Below are 15,323 nucleotides of genomic sequence, written 5' to 3' on the forward strand. Positions count from 1 at the left end.
TAAAGAAAAGCTGAGATCAAAGTCAAAAATTAAGAAACATCAAAATCAATTTGCCTATTTTTTTTTTTCTAAGATGTTTGCATTGGGATCTGGTTCCTGGTTATGCTACCATATGCTCTTGTTTTTTTCACAGGATCGCAGCCTTCTTTGAAATAAGAAGCCTGGTTCCTGTGACAGAGGCTGTAAGGATGATATATTTGAGGGAGTGTTTGACTAGTGTTCAAAGACAAAGCTCTCTGATCAGATGCTTGGTGCTGCCCCTTAACACAGAGATGCCAATATCTGTGTGCGTGACTTTTCAGTGCTTAGGAATTGCATGACCAGCTACTAAACTAAAAGTGATGGTTAAGAGTTGGTGTAAAACTGCCCGTGTGTTATGTTCAGCCCACAAAGATAAAACGTGAGGAAGAAAGTAAGGCTGCATCCAGAAGTCCAATTAAGCACTTGTTCTCAAACTATTTTTCCTGTGCTTGCAGCATGCATCCCTGCAGGATGTACTGCACCACTGTTGTCTCACCCACGTTCAGAGGGCATGGCGTAAATCTAGAAGGGAGCAGATGCAGCACATTCCTGGCCATTTGCTGGGACAAAATTGGGATAATTGGCGGTTAAGGTGGTTAAGGGTGAGCGGGACCTAGCAATGAAGGAGACCTGAAAAGGCCCTGGCTGCAGATGGAGGTGAGCAATGCAAGGAGCAGGAAGCTGTGGCTGCTGGTGGCCACCAGCTGGTGACTTGTCTCTGCTCCAAGTAAGCCAGTCCCATCAATGCTCTGTACTGTGACTGCCTCCCATTCTGGGGTTCTGGCTGAAAAACAAGATGGTGACGTTTGAATTGTGTTTGAGTTACTGAAGCAACAGTTACACACATATTACTATAACTAGACACTGATATGGAGCTCAGTTTTAACCCTGTGTTTGGAGTTTTGCAAATCATCTCACTGACATAGCTAAGTCCATAATAAGTAGAAAATGTTTGAACACTCTAAATTTTTGTAATAGTGTGATGCAAAATCAATTGACAATATCAGAGAAAAAATAATATTCTTGCCATTTTTTTCCACTGGCTTTCTTTCCTTTACTTTGCACACCCCTCAAGAAATACCTAAAAGTTCCTTCTCTAGCCACTCTCGGCCTCCTCACGCTAATTCTAAGCCTACCAGCTGTACATGGAAAGAACTCATCTAGAAAATGTTCTGTATCTTCTACCTATCATAAAACAAACAAACAAACAAACAACAGTGTAATATGATGAACCCTGTACAGTTTAAGAGAACAGCAGATCTGCTGCGCTACAAAGCATTATTCACTTCTGAGGGAGAGAAATTCTCTAATCCTGGAAAGGCACAGGACCAATCAGTCTGATTTCAGCCCAGTGAATCTCTCTACCTTCTGCCTTTCCTCCTCTTCTCATGCAAGCTGCTATCAGCAAGCTGTGCTGCCATACAAGTCTCCCTTACAGGGGATGGATGGTGCACAGCTTTCTCCTTTACATTCTTCTGTGGCTGAAGACAAGGTTTGGAAACTGTAAGAAGTTATTGAAATCATTAAGGTTAACACTAGTTTACATGTATTTCCAGGTATCTGTTAATAGTTCTGGTAATTGTAATAGCTGCAAGTGCTACTATGAATGCCACAGAAAACCACAGACATCAGGGAGACACACGGACCATCACCCGTGAACCCGCAGAGTCCTGATAGCACTAAGTCAAGACAGCAAATTCCTGAGTGAGGTGTTACATTTCCATCCTGTTCTGCCCTGCCGCTATCCTTCATTCTTTATGGCAGGGGAGCATCTGACTCTCAGAGATTAATTAGTAATTAAGAGTTGGTTCAAAAACACTGCAAGTTCAGAGGAAAAAAAAAAAAAAAGCAAGCTAATCACATTAGAAAACAGTTAGATATATAAATTCCAGTCTGTTGTTTTTTTTTTTTCTTTGAGTAGGAAATTTAAATAAGTTTCTTTTGAACACACCTAACTGACCCCACTAACTAGATGTAATAAACAAATGCAGATATTTAAGCTGACATTTGAGCAGTGTCAAAGCCTTCTAAGCTTGTTCTAAGTAGATTAGCAGATAAGTGCTAGCTTTCCTATTCTGGGATATGTTCCAAGGCAAACATGAAGACGGACGATTTCATTTAACTCCAGAGTGGACAACACTTTACGTTTAAATAATGCAAATCATTTTCATAATTCTTATGACAAGCTATCAGCTGGCACTGCTGATGTAAATTGCTCTCTCCTTTAATGAAGTCTCTGGTTGCCGCTGTGTCTGAAGGCAAAAACTACATTTCCTTTACTGTTCAATCAGAATGTGAAAGTCTAATTATTAGCACTGGGTATGTAGTTTTCTCAAAAACACACAGTGTATCTCATCTGATCTAATCTGAGACAAACTGACTTAATAAATCTTCTTTGAAACAGGGATATTAGATATTAGACCTTTGGATATTTCATAGATTCAGCAATATGTTTGCAGGCTTACATAAAATAGTGGCAAATAAATCTAGAGCCAGCTTCCAATATCCCAGCAGTATTGACAAATCTGCATATACGTATTTTAGTATGTTGTTTGGAGAAGCTTGCCAGCTACTGCCACTCATTCAGTTTTGTTGTATCTGTCAAGGATAACAAGTCCAAAGAGCTGCTTTCAAAATAGCAATTAAGTATTTGCCCAAATGCATCCTTACTCAGCAAAATACATGCTTGAGTCTCTTGGATGCTCAGTGGTTCTGACTTCCATCTCATACTGGTGCTGAACACTGCAGAGAAGAATCTCTCTAATATGATTACCTTGTGGGAACATAAATCACGGGAAATCTTTGAAGCTGAGGCTCACAGCTGAGTGTGCTAGATGGGACTTTCAGGCTCTCAGTTCTGCTGAGTGCACAAACTTCATCCCATTTCTTCCCGACACACATCTGTGACTCAAGCAGAGCAGAGCATCATCACCTCTCGAGTGCCTAGTATGATTTATTTCAGTAAACTCTGACTTCTACATGGACTTGAAAATGTCAGTGAAATTTAGTGGCCCAATAATTTCAGCCATATTATACCAAATCTGAATGAAATCAGAGGTGGATTTTGGCTCAGCCTATCTTAAATGTTGATACCTATGTATGAGCTAGGTTTCTAACATACTGGTACAGCCAGAGGCCATCTGTTCAAGAGTTGCTGGACTCTAGGGAGCAATTCTTTTCATCCCAAAATAGACCTCATCTGAAAAGCTCTCTAGTCTCCACTGAATGTATGGACTACACCTCTATTAGCTCTAATGTGCATGTACACATGGCTCCTGTGTAGACTCTTACCTTGTGGACTCCCAAAGCTGGGGTGAGCCAGTTCTCCCCTCAGGTCTCATAATTTTCCAAAGGGTAAGGAGTCAGGTGTTCTCCAAGTAATTACAGATTTCAATTTTAAATCATCTTTAGAAAGATGACAGTAATTACATACTACATACCTGGACTAACATGTTTTACATCTGTATAGCTCTACCTGCAATGCCTGAGTGCTGGCTGTGCACTCTGACGAGACCAGTGATGAGCAGCTGCCCCTCAAGCCCCATGCAAACAGGGTGGCCTTCTTCTGCGGCCTCGAGGCATGCTAACATGCATCTTGTGGTCTGCCCTACACACACGCCTTGTGAATCTGCCTGCTTCTGTGCCGCAGCTTGATTACAATAATGTATTTGGCCTGGTTTGGTTACTGTACATTCCCCTTTCACAAAAAGGAAGATATATAAAGGGGGTGAAGCTCTGGGGCTGGCAGCACAGGAAGGACATGGGCTTGTTGGAGCGAGTCCACAGGAGGACCACGAGGATGCTCAGAGGGCTGGAGCATCTCTCCTACAAAGACAGATGGAGGGAGTTGAGATTGTTCAGCCTGGAGAAGAGAAGGCTCTGTGGAGACCTTATGGAGGCCTCCCAGTACCTACAGGGGGCTACAGGAAAGCTGGGGAGGGACTCTTTGTCAGGGAGTGTAGGGATAGGACAAGGAGGAATGGCTTTAAACTAAAAGAGGGTAGTTTTAGATTAAATTGGAACAGGCTGCCCAGGGAAGTGGTGGAGTCACCATCCCTGGAAGTCTTTAAAAGATGTTTAGATGTAGAGCTTAGGGATACGGTTTAGTGGGGACTGTTAGCGTTAGGTCAGAGGTTGGACTCGATGATCTTGAGGTCTCTTCCAACCTAGAAATTCTGTGATTCTGTGATTCTGTAAATATAAGGAGAAAATTCTTTACACTTCTTTTAACTGGGTCCAAGGACACTGAGGCCCCGGAGTGTGTCCAGATCAGTGCTACGAAGCTGGTGAAGGGCCTGGAGCACAAGGCCTGTGAGGAGCGGCTGAGGGAACTGGGGGTGCTTGGTCTGGAGCAGAGGAGGCTCAGGGGAGACCTCATTGCTCTCTGCAGCTGCCTGAAAGGAAGCTGTGGGGAGCTGGGGGTCAGCCTCTTCTCACAGGTAACCAGTGATAGGACCAGAGGGAATGGCCTCGAGTTGCTCCAGGGGAGGTTCAGGTTGGCAATGAGGAGACATTTCTGCTCAGAAAGAGCAGTCAGGCACTGGGACGGGTTGCCCAGGGAGGTGGTGGAGTCACCGTCCCTGGGGGTGTGCAAGGAGAGGTTGGACGTGGTGCTTGGGGACATGGGTTAGTGGGTGACACTGGTGGCAGAGGGATGGTTGGACTAGATGAACTTGGAGGGCTTTTCCAACCCTAATGATTCTGTGATCTGGCTGTGAGGGTGGTGAGGCCCTGGCACAGGCTGCCCAGAGAAGCTGTGGGTGCCCCATCCCTGGAGGTGCTCACGGCCAGGCAGGATGGTGCTGTGGGCAGCCTGGGCTGGTGGGAGGTGTCCCTGCCATGAGGGGCACCCCAAACCCACCCCAGCGCCCTCCTCCGGCCATGCACACGCTGCTCCCCCCCCCCCATCCTCCTCCTCCTCCTCCTCCTCTCCCTCCCGGCGGTCCCGACAGGGGGCGCCGGCCGCTGTGTGTCGGCGGCGTTTGTCCCCTGGCGGCCGCCTTAGCCGCGAGTCCCGGGGCCGGCCGCGGCTCCGGGGGCTCTGCCCGGCCTGCGGGGCGCCGCGGGGCCGGGCCGGGCCGGGCCGTGCCGGGCAGTGCCGAGCCGAGCCGCCGCCATGTTCTCCAGCACCGGCTCCAACGGGCTGTGTGAGTACCGGCACACACAGGGGGGCCGGGCCGTGATGGGGCCGGGCTGGGGCCGGGCTGCCCGGCGTTTCTTGCAGGGGAGGCGTAAGGGAGGGGACGTGGGGTCGGGTGGGCTGTGGGATCGTCTTGTAGATGGTTGTGGCTTTTGTTATGTGACAAAATGTGGCGGAAGAGACGGCTGAACTTTGGTGGACCGATGCTGCTGAGCGGTGTACTGACTGTAGGAAACGGATGAGGAAGGCAGCGGAGCTCCCTTTTATCGCTTTTTAACGTTTCTGGGTGCAAATCTGTGGCTGCATGCATGGACAAGACCTCGAGTGCTAGTGAGTGAATCAAAAACTGGAGTATTTTCAGTATTTTGACTTCACCAGTAAAAGGAATTCAGCTTTGTGTCTGCATGTGCAGGCTACCGAGCAGCTGCATTTCCAGATTTCTAGACCAATGCTGCCAGGCTCACTTCATCTGAACGCTCTTTGATTTTGTATCACAAGGTGGCCTGAACAGACCACTATTGACCTAACAATAAGTCAGTATTAACAATCTGCCGATGGACAGAGCAGTTTTAGCTCAGCTAAGCTTTTCTGGAGTCCATGTACACGCTATAGATGTCCTGGTTGTTTTGTTCTTCATTCAGGGTAAGGCCGTTGTTGCATTATTTAGAGTCAGTTGTTAAAGCTGTCCTAAAAATCATATCTAGATCTAGCTATGGTTAGAGAAAATAGTTCTTTCAGTTACATGGATCTTCTCGTCGTTGGTGGCCAAATTTTATTTCTGCTGAAGTACCACTGCTGTGCTGAGCAAACAATGTTTGGCTAACTATTTCTCTATTCCTTGCCTTGAGATGAGTGAGGATGGTCTCTGTACTATGTATGGGTGCTGGCAGATGCTACGCTCTGGTCGGCGGCAGTGCAGAAAAGTTCCTCTCACGTCCTGGCTCCAGAGTTCAGGGAGGTGACGATGGCATCAGCATCCAGAGAGCATTCAGAGCATGCAAGTGCTTCGTCACAGATTCGGATTCACTTTCAAGCTTGACCACTTGTGACGAAATGAGACTTTCTCATAATAACGCTTGAGCAACTGGAGCTGTGTGGCGAAGTCCTTGACCCCGTCCGTGCGCTTTCTAAGGAAACGTCTCGTGATTTGGAGCAGTGTGGTTACGATGAGTTCTTTTTTGAAGTGTCTCTCTAGTGTTTTAGAGCCTAGTTCACTGCCCTTTAAAGTCACGTGTGTAAATAGAGGGGTTCTTGAAAAATGGCACAGGAGACCTATAAAAGTAAACCCTTTCTGCAAGCAGGTGGGCCAGCTCTGGACACAGGTGAGCCAGCTCAGACGAGTAGGTCCTTACTGGGGCAGCTTTGCTGAATTGCTAACAGGCAGTACCAGGTACAGCAGATGACTGTGCTGGGAGCCGCTGACACCTACACACACGATTTTGGTTGAGGAGGTGTAAAAATAGACAGAACTGGTGCGTGCTACAGCTACGAGAGGTGGGAATCAGGAAACGAGAGAGCACCATTTAAAGGGACAAGGACTGTTTGCCCTCGGTAGGGGAAGCTGCTCTGGCTATCTGAAATAACTGAAGGAACTGGCACGCCCTGGGAAGAAAATAACGCAACGTGTGCCTTTACCTCTCTGACCCTCGTGGCGCAATGCTGGCGGTGTGCCGAGTGTCCCCGAGGCAGGAGCTGCTCCTCTGCTTGCGTAACCTGCGGGACTGAAGGGTGCTGTGAGCAGGCATCAGGGAAATAATGTGGGACAGCAGCTGTGATATGGCTGAAGGAAGGATGTGTCACAGCATCATCCAGGTTGGAAGAGACCTCCAAGATCACCCAGTCCAACCTCTGACCTAACACTAACAGTCCTCCACTAACCCATACCACTAAGCTCTACATCTAAATGTCTTTTAAAGACCTCCAGGGATGGTGACTCCACCACTTCCCTGGGCAGCCTACCTGTTGAACGTATCAGGCTCGTGTGCACGACAGCATCAGGCAGTACAATACCATCTGGGAAAACAAATGGGCTTGGGCATCAGCCTGCTACAGCGTGCCGTGGTTCGAAACGCTGGCTCCAGCCCTGGGAACAGTGCAGCCACACGAGATCAGCGAGCCAGCCGCTGCACGCCGCAAAGATGTGGCTGTGGTGCTGCTGCTGCTGCACAGCCAGCTCGTGTCGGGCTCGCCTGGGGATCTCCGCAGCGTTGTGGTGCAGCCATACCTGACGTTTCCGACGGCGTGTGTGCTAATAGTAGTATGGTAATCGGCGCTGCGGGTGGGAGGAAGAGGAGGCTGCTCGGCTAGATGAATGTTTTGGTTAACTTCAACCTGTTTCACTTTCTATTTTTTTCAAATGTTCCTTTTAAAAACCACGGTTTTCTTTTTTTTTTTTCTTTTCTTTTCTTAGCTGCTGTAGTTTGTGACCTAGGATACAGCCAGCAGCTACTTAGCAGCAGATGTGTAGGTAACTGGTTTGATTACAGGCTTACCTGCATCTTATAATAGATTTGTCATAATAGGTTTCAACATGATCACAGTTGGTTTCTTTACGGGCTTTCTTCCTGCCAAATGTGCTTCCTCTGCAAGACTGAAATCCTTTGGTCTTGGGGACCTTTAAGCCTTGACCAAGAGTATAGGCTAGCTTTCTTGTGTCCTCTTAAGTGTATGTAGTAACATGACTCACCCCACAACCTCTGCATTAAGTTTATAAGCTTTGTATGAAAACTCATCCCTGCAGCCACACTTCTTGCTGTGCTGTCTTGCAGGCACCACAATGATGAGCCACCAGAGCACGGTGTGAAGCGACAGGCTGAACGCAGCATCCCCTTCCTGTGTCTGTGCTCTGGGTCTAGACCAGACACAAGAGTTGCTCTCCTGACCCAGAAAAGTGTTTCATTCAGTCATGTTACACTTCCAGGCAGCAGTAACATCAGGGTTTTTGCAGGGTCCTCTGGTATTGCTTTTTTTTTTTTTCCCCAAAGGATGAAGAACTGGAAAAAAAGTGGATTAACCAAACTCTGAGAACTCATCACGTGGTGAAGTCCCATCCTTACAGCTGCTGTGCGCTCTTATGGCATCTCCCACATTCCTCAAACAGTGTTACAAGTGTTAGTGTCTCTTCTTGTCCTCCCTCCGCAGCGTGCTCTGATTTGCCCCCAGTGTGTGGTTACGGTAAAGACAAGCTTTGCTCCTCTGATCTGGTACGATTGCTCCACTCTCACAAAAGCACACGGTGTCTAGGAAAGACTGAGAAAAGTTATTTTTAGATATGAGTAGTTAATGGTGGGTTTCAGCAACCATTACAATAAAGGCTGAGCAAGGTTTCCATGCATTCAAAGGAAGTGTTTATGCTCTTAATGGTATTTCTGTTTTGATGTGCTAGCAAGCTTGCATCTGGAGGGAAAAGAAACAGGCAAGAGTCCTTGAAAACTCCAACCGTTTTGAAGTCTCTCTTCAGGCAAGTGAAGCTTCTTGGTGCTTCTTGGCCAGATCTTGGAGTACAATAGATGAATATCTGCATGACAGCTGAATGGAGGAAAACCAACAGAGTACAGGAGGGTGCTTTTCTAGGTCGTTCCCTTAGACGAGATCTCAGGACTCATGTTGCAGCAGCAGTGCTGTGGTTGCCTGTTGCTTGGGCAAATCGTCACTGAAGAGGTGCTTTGGGACTGGAAACGTATTCCAAGGTCTTTGAAGATAACACTTGATGCATTTTAACTCTTTGGGGTCAAAATGAGTTTATCCTTTTGTTGTGCATCCTTTCCATGGCATGGAGGCACTGTGTTTTTTTTTTCTACTTGCGTGCACTTGTATTAGCATAGGGATCTGAGTGCTCCTGAGTGGCAAAGCAAACCACTGCCTCCCACCCTGAAACACCTGAAAACAAAACATTTCAGGAGCTGCGCCGTGTATCCGAGTGTTTATCGTTCTTCATGTCAATGGCCAAGAATAAACCCGTCAACCACGCTGACATTTTGAGAAGCCTGAGAGTAGAAGTTTCCGTTACCCATGTGATGTTCCCTGTGGGTGACTGTCACATTAATGGCTCGGTTGCTTCTGTGGCTTTTCACTTGGTGACGTGCTTAAAAAAATAAATACCTCTCTGCTGTAACAAGGTTTAAAGTGTCTGAGCTGGCAGCTAAAAGGAGGATTGTATCCGAAACGTGTTTGCGCTTTGGGGTTGGGTTCTGGTGGTGGTGTTTGAACAGAATTAAACTGGGAATGAATTTGATGTGATAAAGTATTGTGATGTGTATTAACTGCAATGTAACAGTGATAGAATGATATGGAAATTGCAGTGAAATCTAAATGCAAGCATAAAAGCTATACAGAAATACTAAGTCCTGGAAGGAAATCCTATGATTTGCCTAACATGTGGGATTGTTTTTTTTGTAACTTGATCATTTTGTGAAAATTTTGATAGGATTAATGAATTGTTGTAAACAATACTTAAACTCATGAAATAATGTAAATATATTTAATAGTAAAACACCAAGTTTGATCAAACTTTGGTTCAGAAATGTCTACCACTGTTTTCTGTAGGGGTTGCTTTCAAATACCTGTTGCATCCAGGTTAAAAAGCTGACCTTTTCACGTTAAGAAGTATTAACTAAGTCAAATTAACTAACGGAGTGTTGGTTTTCAAGTGAATGTGTTGTGTACACAGTAACTTTCACAGCTGGAGGCAGCTTCAGCTTGTTTCCCCACAGTGTTTTCAGTACTCTGATGGCTTCACACTTTTTTTTTTAAGCATTAAACTAAATCAGACAAATGAAAAATTGGAAAAAAATAAATAATAAAGGACATCTAATGACTATAGACCTTATTTCTGAGAGCAAAAAAATGCAAAGAAAGAGGCTAAATAGAAGGATGGATAATTTTCTTGCATTACAAAAAATCAGCCAGGCTTGCTGCCCTCCCGATATGACACCTGCAGCAGTTCCTGAAGTCATCGGTTAGTGCTTGGATGAGGACCATGCTTAAAATACATAGCAATAACCCTATTTTTGGTGGCAGCAGGATTGTGCCATGATTAAAATCTTGCCTTTGGTGGCTATTACCATCTTCCTTGCTGTTTTGTTGCAGCCACTATGCCAACAGCTGAGGATGAATGGCTGAATATCTATTTACAAGGGAAGTTGATCAGATAAAAAATGAAGCAATGCACTACTGTTTTCCAATCGCTTGTCCAAATGTCAGAGATTTTTCTCTAAAATGGCTCCTTTTTGTTTGTTTTCTGTCTTTAAGATAAAGCACCTTTATCAAAGAGCCTGTTATTAGTCCCAAGTGCCATCTCAATCCTGTTGACTCTGCTCTTCCAACATTACCAGAAGTTCTTTGCATACAACCTACAAGCTATAAAAGAGGATTTTCAGGTAAGGGTCGGTTAATTTTGTGTGGAAGGAGACTGCAAAATACTCTCTTCTGTGCCATTTTCCCCAGTCTATTTCTCAACTGGTTCTTTATCTGTGTTTACTGTTGCAGAGCAGCTCTCTCTTAGCTGTTATTATGTCACCCCAGTAGGCCACTGCGTGTAACAGGCCATTACCTACTTTTGGTTGAAGTGAGAAAAACTGATCTGAAACCATCAACATGGCCTTTCACTTCTCGCTTTTGTCTGCGAAATGCTTGTTTTTCTGTCGTCTCTCCTTCCAGCCACTGCCAGTTGGGAAGCTTGCTGTGAACCAAGCGTGACTTAACCTCTGTAGTAATATAAGAGTTTTGGTATGAATGACAATATCTTCTTCTGCTTAGTTTTTGAGGATATTGTATTCAGCTGCTCTGGATAATACACCATTTATTTTAGCATCAGAGGCCATAACTTTCACACTGTAACTTCTGCTACAGTAAGTTATGGGAAACTAAAATTTTCCTGTTGAGGAGAACTGCTGCTTCTCATTCAGGAATCCCACGTCGGAGAATTTGTCACGCTCCAAAGTAACCTGCTGATTTGGTTAGCTGCCTTATTGGGTGTTTGTAGCTTATTCCCAGTTCAAACTGGGAAACCTTATCCTTTGGGCATTACACCTTGTAAGACTTTGTTCTGAGCTTAATTAAGGGATCTTTGATACCTTAATTGGAATCCTTAATTGATGTTATGTCAGTTGTAGCATATAGAAGTGACTAGATAAAGTGTTTTAAAAGGAAATTTTGTGGTTTGGAGTTTGTTTTTTGACATTTGTCTTTAGAAGTCTTCTCTTTCCATTTGTCTGAGCTGCTGAAAAAGATTAGTAGCTGTGTCTTATTCAAAGAAACCATCTGCATTGTGTCTTAAAGGGTAAACTTTTGTGAGTATCTTTTGAAGCTATGATATTTTTATTGTGATGCTTTGGGGAATTTATAGTGTGTTGTTTTTTCTTTCCCGAAATAACTGTTTGATTTATTGTCGTAGTAGGCTATCTAATGTGTAATTGTGTCTGTGCATCTCCAAGATCAGGGAAAAAATACCACTAAGTTCCTACCTGCTGCTAATATTCATGATTCAGCATATCAGATATTAACACCTGTTAAAGCTGGTGCACAGCATAGGAAGTAAAGCCTGCAGTTTGAGAGCGCTTTTGGTTTGGAAGGCGAAGCATGATGCGCTGTTGAAAACTAGAAGATCTTTATCTTCATAACGGAGACCCTCCGGAGCAGTGAAGAAGCTGTGTGTGAAATGAAGTTACGTTAGGGTGAGGTATTTTTTAGGCTAGCTGAAGTAAAGAGGAATTAGATGTAGAAGCCTGGAGGTCCGTGAGAGGGCAGGTCAGTTAGTGTGTCGTGAAATGTTCGGCTGGAGGGGTACGGCCCTGCCAGTTTGGTGTTTAGGAGAGCTTCTGGCTAGGTTTTAATGCTGGCCATCTTGACATGGGATGACTGGAACCGTGAGGTCCCACCTCTTTCTTCTTGTTCAGTCCGTTAATATACTAGGGAAATTAGGAGCAGAAGTGTTGGTTGAGGGTTAAAGGCCTTGAGTGGAGAATGCCTAGCAGGCTGTGACTTAGGAACGGGAGTTAGGAGAGCCAAACCTGAGCTGGAAACCAGCAAGGAAGATGAAGCTCAACAAGGATGGTTTCTGGACGCACATCTGCAGCAAAAGGAAGGCCTGAGGAGACTGTCAGCCCAGTCCTCATTGTGGCACGAGGCTGAGGTACTCAAAGAGATACTCAGGCTGATGTATTTAATGGTTTCTGCTAGTATGTTTTGCCCTCGGGCCTCCAAGGCCTCTAAGCCTCCTAGCAGAGTCTGTGGGAGCAAAGGGGTATCCATCATAGAGAGAAAGAGTTAGGGGTCACTTACCCAACCTGTATTCTTACAAGCTGATGGGATGTCTCTGAGGGTGCCAGAGGAGCTGGAAATGTAATTGCAAAACCTTTTTCTAGCATCTGGGGAAGTTCATGGCAATCGGTGGGGGTGCCTGATGACTGGAGAAAGGCATCTTCAGGAAGGAGGATCCAGGTAACATCAGGCCATTTGTCCTTACCTTGGTCCCTGTGTTTGTGGCACTGTCTCTGAGGATTACTTGGAAGAGGTGGAGTTCACCTGACCAATTCCAAGCCTCTGAGACCAGCGTGAAAGTCTAGAGCAAGAAGGACTAAAACTCACTGGAGGAGGATCAGGCTAGAGAACAATTAAACTAATTGCACATGTGCAAGTCCATGGGACTCGGTGGTGTAGTACATCTACAAGTTTTGGAGGAGTTGGCTCATGTCACTGTGAGGCTACTCTGGACTATCTTTGACAGGTCATTGTGATCAGGGAAGGTTCCTGGGGGCTGAAGGAAAGCAGGTGTTATTCCTGTCTTCAGGAAAGGAAAGAAAATAAATTTGGGGAACTACAGGTTCTACCTGTAACCTACCAAAGGAACTACCAAATTCCCTGGGAAGGTGATGAAGCAAATCCTCTTAGAAATCATTTTCAGGCACATAAAGAACAAGCTGCAAGGTTGAGCAGCTGGAAAGCAGTTTTACAGAGAAGTCCCTGAGAGTCTCAGTGGAGACCAAGATGAACACGAGACAGCAAATGCAGCGCTGTGGCTAGAAGGGCTGACAGCATCATGGGCTGCCGTAGGAAGGCCATCACAAGGAGGTCAAGTGGAGCCATCCTTCCCTTCTAATCAGCCCTCGTGAGACCATATCTGGAGTGTTGTCCTTTGTTTTGGGGTTGTGAGCATGAGGTAGAACCGGGTATTACAGCACTTGACTTACAGGAATGTCCTTTCCCACCTCTGCTGCTCTGTGTTTCTGTGAAACTGGAGTGTGTCCAGCAAGACAGCGCTGGAGTATGTGACACAGAAGGAGAGACTGAGAGAACTGGCTGTGCCCAGATCTTGAGAGAAGAAGGCAGAGAGGAGACACCTTATTGCTGTCTTACAGGTAGCTGATTGAGAAGCTGGAGCTGGATATGACTTGGAGGTGCACTGCTGTAGAGCAAGAGGTAACAGACACAAGTTGGAACATGGGAAATCTTGCCTAGATAAAAGGATTTGGTTTATTTTTTTTCTTAACCATGAGGATGACCAAGAACTACAACAGGTTGCCAAGAGAGGTTGAGGAACCTCCATCTTTGAAGATGTTCAGGACTTGAATGGACGTGGCCTCAAGCAAGCTGATCTAATTAGTCCTACTGAGGGCAGAACACTGGATTAGATGGTCTCTGGAGCTCACTTCAAAAATATTTTTTTCTATAACTCTGCAATTTACGTGTTATTTTCTTTTTTATTTGCAAATGTGAAGTAGGGACATGAAAATTTGAGTTGATTAAAATTGCAGGTTTGTTTTAGCAGGTAGACATCTTTCTTGAAAACATTTTATTTTTGAAAAGACTTCCTGAACTCTGTAATGTTCAAGTCCCTTATTTTCCTTCTTACGTGCTGCACTACATTTCTGTTATTTTGACTTCAGTATTACATGTATATTCACTCTGAGCACAAACTCTCTAAAGACTTCTGTGAGGACAGAGAGACTTAACATGGCAATGTTTAACCTTCTAGATTTGGAGACTTGTATGTGGGAGAGCAATATGTCTTGATCTGAAAGACACATTCTGCAGCAGTCTGCTCATTTACAACTTTAGAATTTTTGAAAGAAGATACGGCAGCAGAAAATTTTCGGTAAGTTCCAGTTTTGTTTTGTTTTGTTTTAACAGAAATTGTTTTCTGCACTGTTCAGAATCTTGTCGTATTGGATTAATATTGCAATTTTTATTATTAATATTCTGCATGGACGTATATGCTAAGACGTTTTAAAGTGAATTGGGTTTCCTTAAGTCAGAATTTATATTTGTAACATGTTATGATCAGTGGTTCATTCTAAGTTTGTATCTATATCAGTTGCAAGTTGTCAGACCCATAGAATTTGATTTTGGAACCAAACTCTTTTTTATTTTTCAGTACCTAAACAAATATCAGCATATAACAGCAAGTATCTGGAAATATGCTGTGCTAAAGATTATGTTTGTGTTGATAGAACTAGTGTAGTGCATTTCTTATTTATTAAAAGATATATTTAATTCTTGTTTTTGAACTGTTGAATTCATTCAGTTCAAACTTTCTCTTTCCAGTCCTTTTTACTGGGTGCTTGGATGCTCTCAGCTTTGTTTGATCTTCTCCTGGTAGAAATTGCTCAGTATGTATTTGGCATCACCATCAGCAGCTTGCCTTCTGGTTTGTAAGTAACTCCTAATGAGCTGGTTATTTGAGGCATGGTTTTAAGGGAATATTTGGTGCACATTTTAATTAAAAAACTTTCCTTGTGTAACCTAAACGTAGTCCTCTTTTGTACCAGTTATACCACAAACATTTTCCAACATTTGTTTTGCAGTTGTGGTTAACTTGTTCAAAACACTTGATGATGTATCCATTCTGTTAGGCCCAGATCTACTGTCAGCATGATCGGAAAGTGGCTTACAACGCACAAATTATTGCCATAGTTACTTTTGTTCTGTTCAGGAAACCTGAAAACTGAAATCAGTTTGGTGCTGATTTCTTTCTTAAATAAAAAGATAACTCTAATTCATATATTTATGTTAATTTTTAACTGCATATACAATTATATGCACTTCATACAGGTATTTCATATGTGTGTTTCAAAAACCTGAATGCTGGAGCACATGATTTCATTTACTGTTTGCATGTGAAGTTCTTAAAGCTTTAAGGTGCTTAGTGGTTGAGTTTTGTGTA

At 44.3% G+C, this 15,323-nt stretch overlaps 1 protein-coding gene across 1 annotated transcript in view; it reads left to right on the forward strand.

Moving 5' to 3' along the window:
* The first annotated feature begins 5,003 nt into the window (after positions 1-5,003).
* The window catches only part of UBAC2 (UBA domain containing 2), an 88,434-nt gene continuing 78,114 nt past the window's right edge, over positions 5,004-15,323 (forward strand). The window contains exons 1-4 of the mRNA XM_082778107.1: positions 5,004-5,168; positions 10,412-10,539; positions 14,136-14,255; positions 14,705-14,811. Coding sequence (XP_082634233.1) covers positions 5,138-5,168; positions 10,412-10,539; positions 14,136-14,255; positions 14,705-14,811 — 386 coding nt within the window. The 5' untranslated portion in view covers positions 5,004-5,137. The remainder of the gene's footprint in view (positions 5,169-10,411; positions 10,540-14,135; positions 14,256-14,704; positions 14,812-15,323) is intronic.

Source organism: Aythya marila (assembly GCF_965140915.1).
Source record: "Aythya marila genome assembly, chromosome: 1".
Classification (NCBI taxonomy): Eukaryota; Metazoa; Chordata; class Aves; order Anseriformes; family Anatidae; genus Aythya; species Aythya marila.